General features: G+C 34.6%; 1 protein-coding gene across 6 annotated transcripts in view; it reads right to left on the bottom strand.

Moving 5' to 3' along the window:
* RFC1 (replication factor C subunit 1) overlaps positions 1–15,990 on the bottom strand; it is a 168,344-nt gene that overhangs the window by 88,228 nt on the left and 64,126 nt on the right. For all 6 annotated transcript variants that reach the window (XR_008912856.1, XM_007496556.3, XM_007496555.3 and 3 more), the window contains 6 exons: positions 7,211–7,390; positions 6,101–6,205; positions 3,866–4,259; positions 2,333–2,442; positions 856–970; positions 40–128 (listed from right to left, as the gene is read on the bottom strand). Coding sequence is in view for 5 of the 6 variants with exons in the window: in XM_007496556.3 (XP_007496618.1) it covers positions 40–128; positions 856–970; positions 2,333–2,442; positions 3,866–4,259; positions 6,101–6,205; positions 7,211–7,390 (993 nt within the window). In the remaining variant the exon portion in view is untranslated. The remainder of the gene's footprint in view (positions 1–39; positions 129–855; positions 971–2,332; positions 2,443–3,865; positions 4,260–6,100; positions 6,206–7,210; positions 7,391–15,990) is intronic.

The following is a 15,990-nucleotide window of genomic DNA, read 5'->3' on the forward strand; positions in this document are numbered from 1 at the left end:
ATGAAAAATGAAATTGCAAACATGTAAGTATCTTATTACCTGAATTCCTCCTCTATCTTCAGTGCCTGCCATTCCATCTACTTCATCCATTATCAGAACATGTTTTGTGCCTCCTGAATGAGCTGCACCTAATCCAGTGATAAAAAAAATTGGACAAATATACAAAAGACAAAAAGGTCTAATTATTCAAAAATTGCTTTAAAGGAGCAGTTAGGTATCTCAGTATATCGAGGGTCAGGGCTGGAGTCCAGGAGAACATGGGTTCAAATGTGGCTTCACACACTTCCAAACTCTGTGACTCTGGGTAAGTCACTTAACCCCAACTGCCTAAATCTTACTGCTCTTCTGCCTTGGAACCCATACTTTGTATCAATTCTAAGATATAAAGTAAAGGTTTTAAGAAAAACTGCTTTAAAGATGAAGTTACATGGTTTTAATTTAATATAATAAATTCTATGATTAAAGAATGCATGTTTACTTTCTAGGTTGGGCATCTTGATTCCTATTACATTTTCTATTTCTTTGTTTTATTGTAGAACTACTCCCAAGCTCCCTTTTAATTATGTATAAGGTTTTTCAAATTACCACTTCCATTTTCCCAAGCACTTTGCAAAAAGGTACCTTTTGAACCTCAATCAGAATATATTTCCTGCAAAGTACAATAGCAGATAGCAGGAAATGGAACAGTTTCCCCCAGAGATCACAGATTTTGTTACATTCATGTCTGAACACCGATTAATATTTCCTATAATTACTTATTTTTCTTGATTTGATATTTCCCTTTTAGTACTCATTCCAAGTTTCTAACATCGCATCTTTAAATGCCCATTAAAAACAAATCCTAAAGGCACATACTTGAACAGAAGTCTTTGATGCTAGTGTTATTCAGTGACTCAGCAACAATTTCTTTCAAACTGCTTTTGCTCCGGGTGTCACTTGCATTCAGTTCCACATAACTATAACCCAATTCCTAATTAAAATACAAGAAACCACCATAATTGTAACACTAACTCAAAAATTTGACATAGACAAAAACATTATTAAAAAAAGATTGTTTTTAAAACTGCTACTTTGGAGTTTCAGAGCGTCTTGATATGAAACTAACACCCACCTTTGATGGGAGAGCATAATAAAGTCCTACCCTCATTTATCACTCCAGGGTAGCAATAATTCTAGGTTTTCAAAGACTAAGACAGCAGAAAGGAAACTCTGATAGGTCCAACATTAAGTCAGAAAAGACTGTCAATAGCCTGAATCTGTCGTTTGAGTCACAGCCGACTTAAATTTGGAAAGGCCCTGAATCATAAAGTTAGCCCCAGTAAGTTGATTATATTTGGTCATAATTATGTTTCTGTAACTATATTTCTACCAATTAAGAAAAAGTGTCTAACAAAATCTGTGTGGATTGAAAAATATGCCTAAATATGAAGAATTTGAAAACCTGGTAAAATTATAAATCCTTTAAATATTAAATTATTATACCAATTTAGTTTTTAAAATATATGCCTCATACATTGAAAACCTTGGTATTTACAGGGTGGTTGTTTTTAAATTTAAAGATCAGCATAAGACCTTGGAACTTTAGTAGGTTTGATAGTGAAAAATTCATGAAGAGTACATCTGATCAGTTTTATTGAATGTGGCTCACAAAACACCTAAGAATTAAGCATGCTAACCTCAGGATTCTCAAGCACAAAATCAATCATTTTATCTAAAACAAGCCAAAGGGGAGATTATTTCTAGGTTTTACTAAATAAACCATCTGTGTACAATGATTTTAAATAAACTTACTTTGAAGTAAAGCATAAAAGACATTTTCTTCACTCAAAAGAGTATAAAATTATTGTAACTCACTAACACATTTTATTAGCTTCTAAAATTCCTTAATAAAATGTATCAGCTTTAACAATTCAATTATTGAAAAAAGAAATGAGCAGGTAAAGGAAGAATATGATGTTTTGCAATTCTAAGATATGAGATATTTCTCTGTCCAATCAATATAGGAAAAAAAGATTTTCTATACTAGTCATATGCTCCGAAAGAAAAAGAAATCAGGCTTCACAATGGAAAATTAGGCAATGGGCCTAAAATCAGCTAGCACCTGCATATATATGTATGAACCCAATGTTCTTGTAGCAGGGCAATTCTTAAGTTTCTTACCTATGGGTGTGATACTGATGGCTAACAGGAAGAAAAAAGATAATAACTAGGAAATAAAAATGCAGACAAAGCGAATCTTAGTGGCTTAGTGATTTTTTTAAAACTACATACATGGCAAGTTTGACTATATATTTACCCCAAAGCTCCAAATAAGCTGTATTTGAAGACCTACCTCACACACCAGAGAAGCAGTGGTGGTTTTGCCAACTCCTGGTGGACCAGAGAGCAGGGCTGCTTTAAAACTGGAACCATCATCTTTGCCACCAAATTTATTAACTTTAACTGTTGGGGGGGGAAAGAGCACCATGTTATCTAAACAGACATGTAAATGCTAAGAGTAAATGAATAAAGTCAAAGGTAATAGATCTAAGGGGTAATGGTGAAACACTGATTCTGAGCCAATCCTTCTCTGTTCAAAGCAATTATTACCAGTTTTTTTTCCCCTCTGATCACATAAGTGAAATAAAATTTTAAAAAATTGATTATAACATATATAAAACCAGCTTGCACATTTTAGATGAGCAACAGCAATTTTTCCCCATGTAAACAAATACAAGAAATTTGACTATTTGTTCTCTTCTTCTTTTTAAACCCTTTACCTTTTGTCTTAGTGACAATTCTAAGACAGAAGAGAGGCAATGGCTAGGCAACTGGAATTAAGTGACTTGCCCAGGGTCACACAGCTAGGAAATGTTTGAACCCAGGTCCTCCCAACTTCAGGCCACTGAGCTATCTAGATGTCCCAACTATTAGTTCTTTCAAGGCCTTAAAATTTTTAAACCTTCTCCAGATAACAAGATTATAATCATTATTTTTCCAACCTTAAAAATAGAATTTAAGTTAAATCAATGAGAAAAAAAGGTAGAACAAAAAGAGAAAAATTCTAAATCTAGACCTGTGTCATACTTAACTATATATTACTGAATTTATAAAAAGATTATCTCCTGCCTTGGTTCAAACTCATTTGACCACTCATATATCACAAAGTCATTTTTCATCCTTGGAATTAATTCACTATAATTCAGCAAGTTTAAAATGGGTACCAAGATACCTGCTTCAGGAGTATTCAAAAATCATTCTAGAAAGACTGGACCTCTGTGCTCAACTCTTAAAGATGAAGAAAATATGAACATCTAAAAATTATAGCACTCTTAGTCTAATACCACACAGCTGATTAAATTTACCTATTATTTTCCATTTTCAAAAGTAAAGTATCTGGCTCCAAACAATCCATTGGCTTCTTTATTTGAAAAGCACATAGGAAAAGAAATGAAGTAAATTTTCAGATTGCCTTTAAAAAGTAATAAGGCATAGACAGAAAGCAATTCTAGGCCTATCTGAAATCAAGTCTGTTGTGTCATTCCTCTGGGATTTTATTTCTCCTGCTCCACAGAAGGGTAATTTAGTAGAGGTGTACAAAGATCACCAGGGAATAGGAAGGATGGGGAGTTGGAAGTGGAGTGTCAAAGAACCTGGGTTAGAATCCAGACTCTGCTTCTTTACTATCTGAGTGACCTTAGAAAAGTCACAAAATAGCTCAGTTTCCCTACCTATAAAGGAGGGGGAGAGGGGTTACACAAGATAATCTTTTAGGTCTTTTACAGTTCTAAATCCTATGATCCCCAGTGCTGATGGAGAAACATTAACTACAAACACATGAAGAAATCTGTCAACACACACATATCAAGTTAAGCTTTATAATCACCATGTTTCTTATCTTCAGACATGTTCTTGGGCCAGTTGCGGAGCCATCGTAAGAGTTTGTTAGCACAACTCTGGTCACCTTGCTGTCCAATTATGGCCTTAAGAGAGGTAGGCTTATATTTATCCACCCAAAGCAAAACCTCAGCTTTGTCTTTGCTTTGGTCGGCAATATATTTCTCTGGTTTTAAGACATTCTTCTCTCCAACCACATGCTTGAAGTCCAGGCCCTTTTGAAATTCACTGGTTTCTGTTTTGAATGAGTTCATAGAACTGACTTTTGGGGGTGTTAATTTGTTCCTTTTAGATTCAGAGTCCTTCTTATTTGGGCTAGTTTTTCTTTTTCCTTGATCAGTTTTTTGTGGTGTTTTCTCCAATTTTGATTTTTCCTTCCTTACCTTAAAATTGGAAAAGAGAAAATTTCTAGAAGGAACATGTCAAGGCAGAAAGAATACCCATTCTACAATTTTTACAATTAAAAGTGCCCAGCTCATTACTATCTTTAAAGAAAGTTTTCTGTTGCTAGTGAAAGCATTTTCAAAATTAGAGAAAATGTTTTTCTAATGGTACAAAACCCTCAACATGCATATGAAAGCACAAACATAATTTTCTTTTAAATTAGAGCAACTTAAGTAATTTGAAATTTCAAAAGCAAGGATAGCAGTGTCCTTACACTCATATACATCCACCCTGGAAAATGTATTATGGTTTATCTCCATTTTTCCTGAAATTTATCAGATGAAATAGGAATAATAATGCTTTAAAGATGACAAACTAATATAATAGCAGTCATAGACCCTGCTACCTTGTCATTACTTTTCCCTTCATCACAAGCCAATTCTCACAAATCTAAGGAGAAAATGTTGGGGGGGCAGGAAAGATAGATGGAAGGACAGATGGAGGGAGAGGGGGTAAAAAAGACTGAAGGAAAACAAAATTCTAGGTGAAAATCATTTTATAGTTTGGGTCTTGTTTTTTTTAGCATAGGAAATTCTGTCCAGCTTTTGCTGGCCCCTTTAAGAGGGTGAGATGACTTGCCAACAGCCAGAAACACCCAACAAGAGAACAGTGGCCAGAAGTGACTACCATCTAGAAGTTACCCTCAAATGCCTTGTATCTGAATATTTATACATGACATCCTTGGTTTTTTGTAGGCGGAAAGGGGTGAATAGGTAGATTAAAAAGGATGATTCAGTGATAGGTGGGGGAAACGTGAACAAAAGTAAAAAATGAAAAACATGAATGTTTCATATCACTCTTCTTTATTGAAGCTCCTGAACTCTGAGTGTCTGCTTTGTTTTAGTGCGTGGTTTGGGAGATTAGACAGGCCCTCTAAGCAGGAAAATTAGAACATTATAAGTAAAGAAAGTTGAATAAGTGCATTAAGGCAGAATTAGAGCTGCAAATTATCCTACTACTACTGCTGAGCTACACTCCTTACCCACCATCTAACTTTAATTATTTCATTCATTTGTCCAGTATACAGCCAGTTCTCCATTTGGCAGAGCTCTGCCCCTCCTCGGCTCTGAGCCTGGCCTGAAGCCAGAGTAGCTTTAAAAGCCTCCAAGCCCAGGGCTGCATTTGCACTGCGGCCAGTCTACCACTGTCCCTGTCACAGACATAGCTAAAGCCTGGGCCCCCTTACTAGGGAGTTTAATTTGCTTAATGCAAATTTATAAAAAGTGTAAATTGTACATATATTTTTTAAATGCCTCAGATGTGGACTACACAGGGTTAGTGGCTGGGGAAGTAAACAGTAGAAGTAAGACCAGGTCCTCAAGAAGCTCATAGTCCAACAGGGACAAATGCAAGGGGCAGAATGGTACTCTATACTGCTCAGCAGAGTAAGCACTAAAGCCAGGATCCAAACAAAGCCAGGATCTTATTTGCTTCATCTTTCTATGAAGCAAGGCATTTAAATATCCGAGCTTCCATTTTTGATTCTGTAAAGTGAGGAGGTTAAACCAGATGATTTGTAAGCCTCCTTATGAAGAAGCTTCAATTCAAGAAGCTTTGAATATATTCCACCCAAGAAAATGAGAATTAAATGATGACTATACAGAACACCCTCCTTTGTTCTCAGACAAGCTAACAAACCATGCCCTAACTCTATAGGAAAAACAATGTTTTTACTTTTGAAGGAAATAAGTTAAAATGATTATAAACTTGTTTGTCATAGGCTGAGAAATTCTGGAAAAAAGGAACTTAAAAAAGGAATAACAAGTCACTGCATACTAACCTCAGCTTCAACTGCTATTTCATATTTGGACTTCTTGCCAGGCAAAGTTCGAATGAGATCCAATAGGCCATCTTCATCAATAATTTTTGTTCCCAAAGCCAAAGCCTTAACAATTAAAAATCAAAATTAATTTACTTGTATCTCTGACACTAAATTATTCAAAACTAAAATAACCCAAATTACTTAATACAACCCATATGTACACAAATACTCAGATGTCTCGTTGAGTTATAACCACTGAAAACACAAATGCAACTCTCATCAGGAATTAGCAATAACACAAAAACATTTATTAGAAAGAAGGGTGAGGTACTAGAAATACACTGAATTTGGCTCAAGAACCAACTTTTAACAGTCAATAGCTATGTAACCATGAGGCCAGGGACTTCCTCTGCCTGAGACTGAAGGTCCTTAGCTATAAAATAAGGCTCATAATACTTGCACTACACCTTGTAGGGCTACAATGAAGATCATGTATAGAACACACTTTGGAAACTGTAAAACTCTTATGTAAGTTCTTATTATTGGTATTCAAGGGGTCACCTTCTAAGGAATACTTTACATTACTTCCTCACACTCCAAAAGAAAAGAGCAAAATAAGTAAAGGTTAGTTTAATAGCTGTCTCTCTCTAATGCTGTGTATCTCTCCCTGTCACCAGTCTTCTTTCTTATGGACTTTTTTTGAAAGGGCAAAAAGATGAGCAGTGTGCCATAAGGCTGCACTAATATAACATTATTGGTGTAAGGCACTTTCATTTTCAAAACTACTGATGCAGACGGGTAACTCAACTATAATATAGACTTTCAAGAGTAGTACTTCAAATAAATAATAAAAATGGAGACTACAGTGCCATATTGAAGAAAATAGTTAGAGGAAAACTTAAAAATCTATGACAATTCTCAAAAGGCCAATCTAACTTCACTTGGTAAATAAGAAGAAAATGAGGTAAAAAATTTCAGTAGGAAGCCAACTAGAAAAGATTATTTCCTTGCCTTTAAGGTGGAACAAATAATTTCTCTCTAAAGGAAAATGGGACAATAGAAATGGTGGGATACAGAAACTGCTTACTGTACTCTTCTTCATTTTACCTCAAACACAAAGGTACACACCTTATCACTTTTGGATTGCCCACTATCACGTCCCATAACAAGGTAACTTGTTTTTTTGCTGACATTTCCAGTTACTTTTCCCCCATACCGCTCAATTAGAGACTTGGCTTCATCTCGTTCAATAGATTCTAGGACTCCTGTGATTACAAATGTTAGACCTTCCAGGCAATTTTCAGCTCCCTGGGAAATAAAATGTTCAAGAGAAAAGAAATTACATGTTAGTATTCTAAAGGAACACTTGGGGTCTACCAATTACAAGAAGGCAATTATTCTTTTTTCTTTCTTTCTTTTTTTTTTGATTTGCAAAACACATTAGGCAATTGTTTTATTTCATCCTCATAATAGTCTTGGGAAGTAGGTTCTATAACAGATGAGGAAACTGAGGCTAAGATGGATTAAGTGACTTGACCAAGGTCATGCAACTGTTAAGTGTAAGTGGCTACAAAATGCCTTTGCATATTTGAAATTCAGATCTCATAAAGGATTAGTCTTTCTTCCCTTCCCAGAATTCTTTCTGAAGCCCAAAGGCACAATCTGACACTGTCAGAAAGAATTCTTTTTTTTTATTTTTATTTGGTCATTTCCAAACATTATTCATTGGAAACAAAGATCATTTTTTTTTCTTCCCTCCCCTCCCAAGAAGGCAATTTTTCTTATTTGTTACCCTAACAGCTCTCCCCTATCATGAGGGGAAATATAACAGAAATTTACTTCAAACAAGCATAAAGTAAATTACTTGTTACATTAGGTAACATTAAAAAATCTGGGGGCAGGTGGGTGGCTCAGTGGATTGAGAACCAGGCCTAGAGACAGGGAAGTCCTGGGTTCAAATCTAGCCTAGGACACTTTCAAGCTGTGATCCTGGACAAGTCACTTAACCTCCATTACCACACGTCTGCCTTGAACCAATACACAGTAGTGATTCTAAGACAGAAAGTAAGGGTTTAAAAAAATAGAATCTGAATTGCAATTCAAATATCCATCACTATTAAAAAGACCTGATGAAGTTACCTATTTTACACATTCATTCTTGCCATTCACTCTCCCAAATTGGGATTCTTGAAAGACTTAAACTACAGTTTAACTTTTACAATTACATAAATCACTGAATGCAAAAGGCAAATAAAGCAACAGCCAAACCCAATACAATTCTTTGTGACATTAAGAGAAAAAGATAGTTCTACAAATCCTATTCACATTTCTTAAATAAGATACCACCATGGAAGCAAATCTTTTAAGTTTCTTTTGAGTAATGGACAAGGTCATATCTAAGGCCCAGACCACCTTGCCATTACTTTTTCTTACATTACAATCTAACCTTCTCAAAACTTTATAAATTCTCTCCAAAAAAGTAGAGGACAGCTAAATTCTAGTTTATAATATTTTACTATTTAGGCACCGGTATTTTGTCATCTTCTGTTATTACACATGAAGCACTTTGAAAAATATAAAAGGGCATGGAAGAAAGGGATGGCAGAGTGCGACACTTAATAAGGAACTTGCAAGATTGAAACATAAAAATACAAAGGGAGAAGAAATTACATGGGTAGTACCTAAAAATGAATTTATAGGGTCTGTGAGAATTTATGATGAAGAATCAAATCAAAACTTAAGTGAAAAGCAGAGACAAGTAAAGGAGATAGACCAAGAGATTAAATATATAATGGCACAGATGAGAAAATATATTGGAGAACAGATCAAAACATATTTAGAAAATTTCTTTGAGGCAGATTGGGTTCAGGGATTGAAAAGGAGAGAAAGAGAATTCATGAAAACTTACATAAACAAAATCATAAATTGATGAAAGAAACAGTGAAACAAAATTTCAATTCCTTGCAACAAAATAACTATATAAATGCACAGACTAAGGTTACTATGGCAGATGTATCTATAGGAGCTAGAAACAATGTAAATAATCTCACAGACATGGATAAAATCCCACTTGGACCAATTAGAAATTCAAAAAGCTATTTGGTACAGACTTCCTTAAAGAAAATATCTAACTTGAATTCAGAAGCTGAATTTTTTCACCCTATACAAAACAACTTAAAAAATTCAAATATAAAGGGAAATGTAGATGAAAATACAGTTAATATTAATAACCATATTCAAAGTATTGGAAGTGTTAACATCAGTTAGATTTGAAAACACAAATAGAATGCAGGGCACCACAACTGCCATGATGGCCAAGGGTTCAAGAAATTTCCATGAAGCCAACATTCTGAAGGGGGCGAGGGGGAAGGGGGAGAGGAAGGGGGTCTGACCAAGTCAAAGTATATGAACTAACAGATAACTATGGTTTAAATTCATATTCCAAAGAAGAGGAAGACAATATAGACTCAAGTGTAAATAAAGATCAGTCAAGAAATGAATTAAAACAAGAAAATTCAATTTGTCCAACCATACAATTAGCAGAGGATGGAAGAGCAGTGCAAAGTGACAGCTTGATGGCTGGTTCTTTAGTAACACAAAAACCTGAATCATATGTATGGAGTACAGTGGGGAAGAATGAATACACATATCCCAGTGATACAGGGGAAAATGCAGCTGTACTAAGTCATTCCGAGAAGATAACATGATAGAGGGAAAAGTTTCTACTTAAGATTCAAAAGAGAAGGCATATGAACAAAACCTTGAGATAAAAGACAGTGTAGAACCTGTGAATTTTAATAACAGCATTGCGTATCTGCAAGAAGCAGTGAACCCCATACTATCAAGTTTATCACCACAGAACACAAATCTAGAGCTTGTTAATGAGAAACAACTAGAAACAGAATTGGGAAAGATAAAATCCAGTGAAATAGGGTTGGATCAAGACATAAAATCTGAATTAACAACATCTGTCACAAGTTTACATGGCACTGAACAAAATCCAATGAAAAGCATAAGGATTATAGAATTCAGTGACCAAGAGTCAGACTCAGACCAAGATGATTCAATACCAAATGGTGTAGTAATAATGGACAAAAAAAAATGTGATGAAGAACAAGAACCCTATGAATTTATCAAGCTCTATGATAAAGTTCACAAAGATTGGGATGTATGGAACACAAATGGGTAAAGTGAATACCTAAATCCAGAATAAACAAGTTCTTATGAATATGATTCTTATAATAATATAATGTGGGACAAAGGAAACTATGTCAATAGAGGAAATACTTGTCATTGCTGGAGTTCATAGTTATGAAGAATTTCTACAGATATTTGACTTTGAGGGAGACAGTGAAGATGAAAGGAATGCATCTAGCATGTTTTTGAATTACCTTACCTACACAGACAGTGATTTTGAATGGGAAGAAACATATTAAAGAACAACCTGGAGAAGAGATAGATATACAATTTCACATCTACGCTCTAACTTCAACATCTGTAAAAATGGAGATTTGAACCCCAGACTTCAATCCCCAGAAGTCCTTGGCAGTTCCCAAAATTCCCAATAATCTCACCTGAGTCCTCAACCGAGTGCAAGATCACAAATTATTATTTAAAGGGCTCTCCGCCTACTTCGGGCTCTCTTCCTGTACTCTGAGATTGCAAGGGTAGACTAAGTGTGGGAGTTCTGAATTTGGCTAAAATCAGCCATGGGCACGTGGTTTATTATTTTGTATCCTTGATTTCTAATAATCTTAATAAACCTCTAAAAATATAATACTTTTAATAGAGAAACTAATTTAACTGTTACACATCATAACATGACAAACACCATCTGTTGGGAAGTGTTGAAACCAGGATTAGTTCGAGTTCTATAGGGTAACAAACAACAAAAAACCTTGTGAGAATAAAGACTGGTCCTAGGTATATAATCTGACAGAACAACTAAGTAATTTAATTACATCAGACAAACCCCTAAGCTCTTATTGACAAACTCTAGCCTCATAACTATGACAAAAAAAAACACCCCAGAAATGGAAGATGGGAAACATCTAGGATGCGCTTGAAGCACTTACCCACATTGGATGAATCTGTTATCAAAGACGTTTAATACCACCTTATAGATGAGAACTGAAACAGGTTACCCATATTTCTCAACCTCCACCTCAAAACAAATCTCTACTGGGGAGATGAAGAAAAGAAGGGTACACCATGAAGATATTACCTAATTGTTTCAGGCATCTCACAAGAAACAAAAGTATGGTCACAATGATGTAAAAACAACATTATTCCCATAATATTACCAACAATGTAGAAGAACAAGAAGTAATATCCTAAAGAAAATGCATAAGAGGAAAAAATCTGAAGTATTGCCAATAGCTCTAACAATATCTTAACAATTGTCCCTATAAATGGAAATCATCACATGAGAGTAGAAGAAGAAGAAGAAAAATTAAAGCACTGCACACAAGAACAACAAACACAAATGAGAGACATGAGAGTACAAATTAAAATAAAATATAAGCACTGGAAAAGCAATGATGAAATAGCCCCAAATATGAAGATAATAGCTCCAGTAAGAAAAGATCTCTGCTTATAACAACAACATTAAGAATGAAACAAAGTTACTTAGCAAAGAAGACACATCTCTGCAAAACACATCATATCATATATAATTATATCTATACCAATAAAAATCAGAGAGTAAAGGAAAATTCTATCTCCAAGAAAAATTCAAAAGTAAAAATAATCTAATATAGATATCTCAAAGCCAAATCTCCATGAAATAAAACCCCCTGAAAAAATAAATATCAAATGATACAAGGCGATATCACATTTCAAAGTATAAGACACATCTTAAAATCTTATTACAACGTATTACATACATCCACACATGAAGATTATCACACAAAAAAGCATACATTCACTCAAGAAGAATCAAACTATTAAAGACTGACAGGCACACATGAAGAATTCAAATTTACTTCCATGCACATGCAAACCAGGAAAAAAATCAATCTTACACACAGGCATACAAAGAGCTTATACACATGCATGTTCCTGTATGTTAAAGAACACAGGACTTCAATCAAGGGGCGATGACAGACCACATGTGTAACCTGAACAGATGAAGAACTCAAGACATGTATGTTTCCTACATTCAACACCAAAGACATGGAAAGACTTTGAAATCTAGAACTGATGGTGATGGGGGTCATGTAAGAATTCATCATACATGTTAACTTCACACATAGGTACATGCACATATACCATCACGTATAAGCACAACATGGAAATTAATCTCATGGATGAGGTAAATATGTAACATCTCATAATTACAACACACTCAAAAATTCATCATATTGATAGAATTGTGAGTTTCTGTGAAAAATTCAGACAGGAAATTTTCTTATCTGCATAACTTTGAACAGACCTCACATGCAAAATGTATTATAATTGTACATTTGTAAAATACTAATGGAACTAATATTCTAACAATATAATTTTAAATTACTGACATTTTTAACAACACAAAGCACAAGATTTGACAAGTCATTTGAAATGCTAACTAAATTAGGGACAGATGGATAGCATATTTAACAAAAGTTACATAGTAATGTTAGGAATGGATATTGTTTATAAAATTTTTACTTAGAACAGGAAATAAGGAAGTTATATTGTTAAAAAACTGTTTAAATTGTTGCATTGGTTATTGTTTTCAAAACCATATTTCTGTATTGTACTTCTATGTTATGAGCTACCCCACTCTTCTTAATCCCAAATCTTAAAATAAGGTTAGATAGTTTAGAATAGTAAAGATAAGAATAGGATTTTTTATTTTGGGGGATTGTAGAATACTTTAAAATTAGTATAGTATCATAGCTTAGACAGAAGAAATTAGAAAATAAGAGGTAAGTATGAGAAGAGGAATGAATAATTCCTGGTTTTAATTCTGGTAAAGACAGAAATGGGGATATTTGTAAATGAAGATATTTGGGCAAAGAAAAAATGGATCTGCAAAGCAAAGGAGCTCAGAACTTTTGGAACACAAATCATCGAGGGAGGGGAGACTGTTCCAATGGAACCTTGAAGAAGCAGGAGGCTCCAGCTGCCTGGGACTTCATTCTTGGCTGTAGACTGAAGGTGGAAGACAGACCTCCTTCATCCCCTCTCTGGCCATTGCCTTAGACCTATACTGTGAGCTGAAGAGACATTTGGTTTTTGCCCAGAAGAGTGCTGTTAATATCTACCCTTAGGAGAAGATCATTTTGTTTTCTAAATTGACTTTATTTCAAAGTCTTCAATCAACAAGATAACTTAGAAATTAGGGAGACTCTAATTTTCCTCTTTTCCCCCAACTCTTCTTATCCCCTCTCCTCAAAGAATAAAAGATCCTTTAGTTAAAGTACTAGTTGTGTGATTTGGTTATTAGTGGGAAAATTTTCAACTTGCCATCTGTGAGAAGATCTTCATCCAGATAGTTGGGAAAGAAAGAAACAGGAAGTGGTATAGGGGAGGGGCTCAAGATTCAGTCTCTTTCTTTTGTTTACTTACTGGTGCAACTTCTCTAAAATTCCCCCCACTATAATTCACCAAGTTTTCCAAGTTTTCTTATCTAGTACATCTCCCACAAATGAGAAAAAATTAAATCAGAGTAAATCTGCCATTGCAAAGTATCTTATTTAAAACCATTATGGATGAAAAAGTAATGTGTTTTAAGTATTTTGGCGATTTCCTTTATCTGTGTTATCCCAGTTGTATATATTTTTTAAAAAACAAAGCAAGAAGCAATAAAAATATTACTATGAGACACAAATCTACTAATTCTATGAAAATAGATGTAAAACCAACAAGGAATATGAAAAGCTAACAAAAAGACACACATACTAGTCCAATGGAGAAACTGAAAACTCATGGACCAATCTAGATTTTTTTAACTATACAAAAGAAAAACAAGGGTAAGTAACTGAAACTCAATTAAAGTTGTTACAATCCAATAAAAATTGTTGATAAGCAAGTCAAAGGCCACTAAAATAATGAAGATAGACTTACTCTCAATTCTGGTTTTAACAAAAGGATGAGCTTCCAAATGAAAGCTATTTGAATAAAAATGGGGGAGGGAATGGAATTCCAGGATAAAGAAACAGTTAAAAGCACCTAGATATCTTAGTGGATTTAAGTCAAATCTCAGAACTGGCAGATGTGACTGCTGAGGACAGCCAATAATGTTTTTAATAATGGACAATAGGAAAAGTGTTAGTGGACAGAAAAAAGAAAAATGTCTTAAATTTCATAACTTTAGTAAATTTTAGATAATATTAAATGAAATGGTTTGCAGAGTTTCCTTTGGAGATTGATTAGCTCATGTCAATTTCTAAATGAGGCTTTTCCAAACTTCCCCTTATTCCCTCCAGCTACAAGTGCTTTTTGTACTTATTTTGTATTTATATATTTACATGTTTTCCCCATGACAAAAATGTAAGCATTATGATAGCAAGAATCATTTCATTTTTGTCTTATAGCAGGCACTTAATAGTACTTTTTTTTTTAAAGGCAAACAGTGTTAAGTGACTTGCTTGCTTAAGGGTCACACAGCTAGTATCTAAGGTCAGTCTTTCTGCCTCTAACCCTGGTGCTCTATCCACGCAGCTAACATCCATTTAACCCCTTGTTTTGTAGTATTTATTTTGTTTGGTTGGAGTTTTTTGAAACAAGCACTTAAAAATTAACTCTGATTTGTTGCTTGATTTAGGAAGGAAAGCAGTGATCACCAAACCCAGTATGGAGTCATCATTCAATAACAGATCACATCAGGTTAACTACATTACCTTTGTAATAGTTAGCTGACAGATCAGGGGAATGCTATGGACTAATGTACTTAATTCACACCAACAAATTTTACAGTCTGATTAACCAATGTCACAATTAATATAAATAGGATAATAATGTTAAAGTCATCTCTAATAGATTTAAATGAAGAAATAGATAGTATGTTTATTAAATATACAATTAACCCATGTGAATTTTAGATTTCCTATACCCTGATTAGTTTTTAAAATCCTAACAAACAGGAATGTCTACACCCCTACTTAAGGATTAAGTGTTGAGGAGGATGGCCTATGACCAACATGTGCTAGCAAGTGACAAATAAGAAACAACTGACAGATCCCCTGGGCTGTCCTAAGTAAAGCTTAAGCTACCATTGGTACATGTGAGACAAAGGAAGTGATGTAAAAAAGTCTATATATTTCACGTCTCTTTCTCTCTCCGGTCTCTTTTGCAGAGACATGGCTCTGGCTCTTTCGTGGAGACATGGATCTCGCTCTGGCTCTTTCGTGGAGACATGGATCTCGCTCTGTCTCTCGCTCGTGGAGACATTGGTCTCTGTCAGCAACACAACATGAGGAGTTCTGGGCAGCATTTGGTGTCTTGGATCTTGGTGTCTTGGCGTAAGCGTGCTAAGGGAGTGAGTTTAGGCTGATTTCTTCAAACCCCTTTCTCTCTCTTGTCTTAATTCCTTCCCTCTATATATTAATTAAAATCACCATAAAATTCCCAAACTGACTTGAGTATTTTTATTGGGATTTGAATTAATCCTTGGCGGCCACTAATATATTCAGTAAAAAACCTCTAAATTTAACCCTTACATTCATAACTGGAAGGGTCAGCTAACACATGTAAAGAAAGTCAAAAATCACAAGAAGTCATGATAACCTAGAATTTGCTGGAGATGAAATTGTATTAAACCCTATTCTTGAGTTCAAAATCATACAAGTATAACACTGAAGGGGTGTGACTATAGTGACTATATAACATAATATTGAGAGTGGAAAGGGGGGAAAAGACACCCTTTTATGTTTTAATGGACTGCTAGTTCATCACAAGTCAATAATACAACAAAGACAATA

Source organism: Monodelphis domestica, chromosome 6 (genome assembly GCF_027887165.1).
Source record: "Monodelphis domestica isolate mMonDom1 chromosome 6, mMonDom1.pri, whole genome shotgun sequence".
NCBI classification, from domain to species: domain Eukaryota; kingdom Metazoa; phylum Chordata; class Mammalia; order Didelphimorphia; family Didelphidae; genus Monodelphis; species Monodelphis domestica.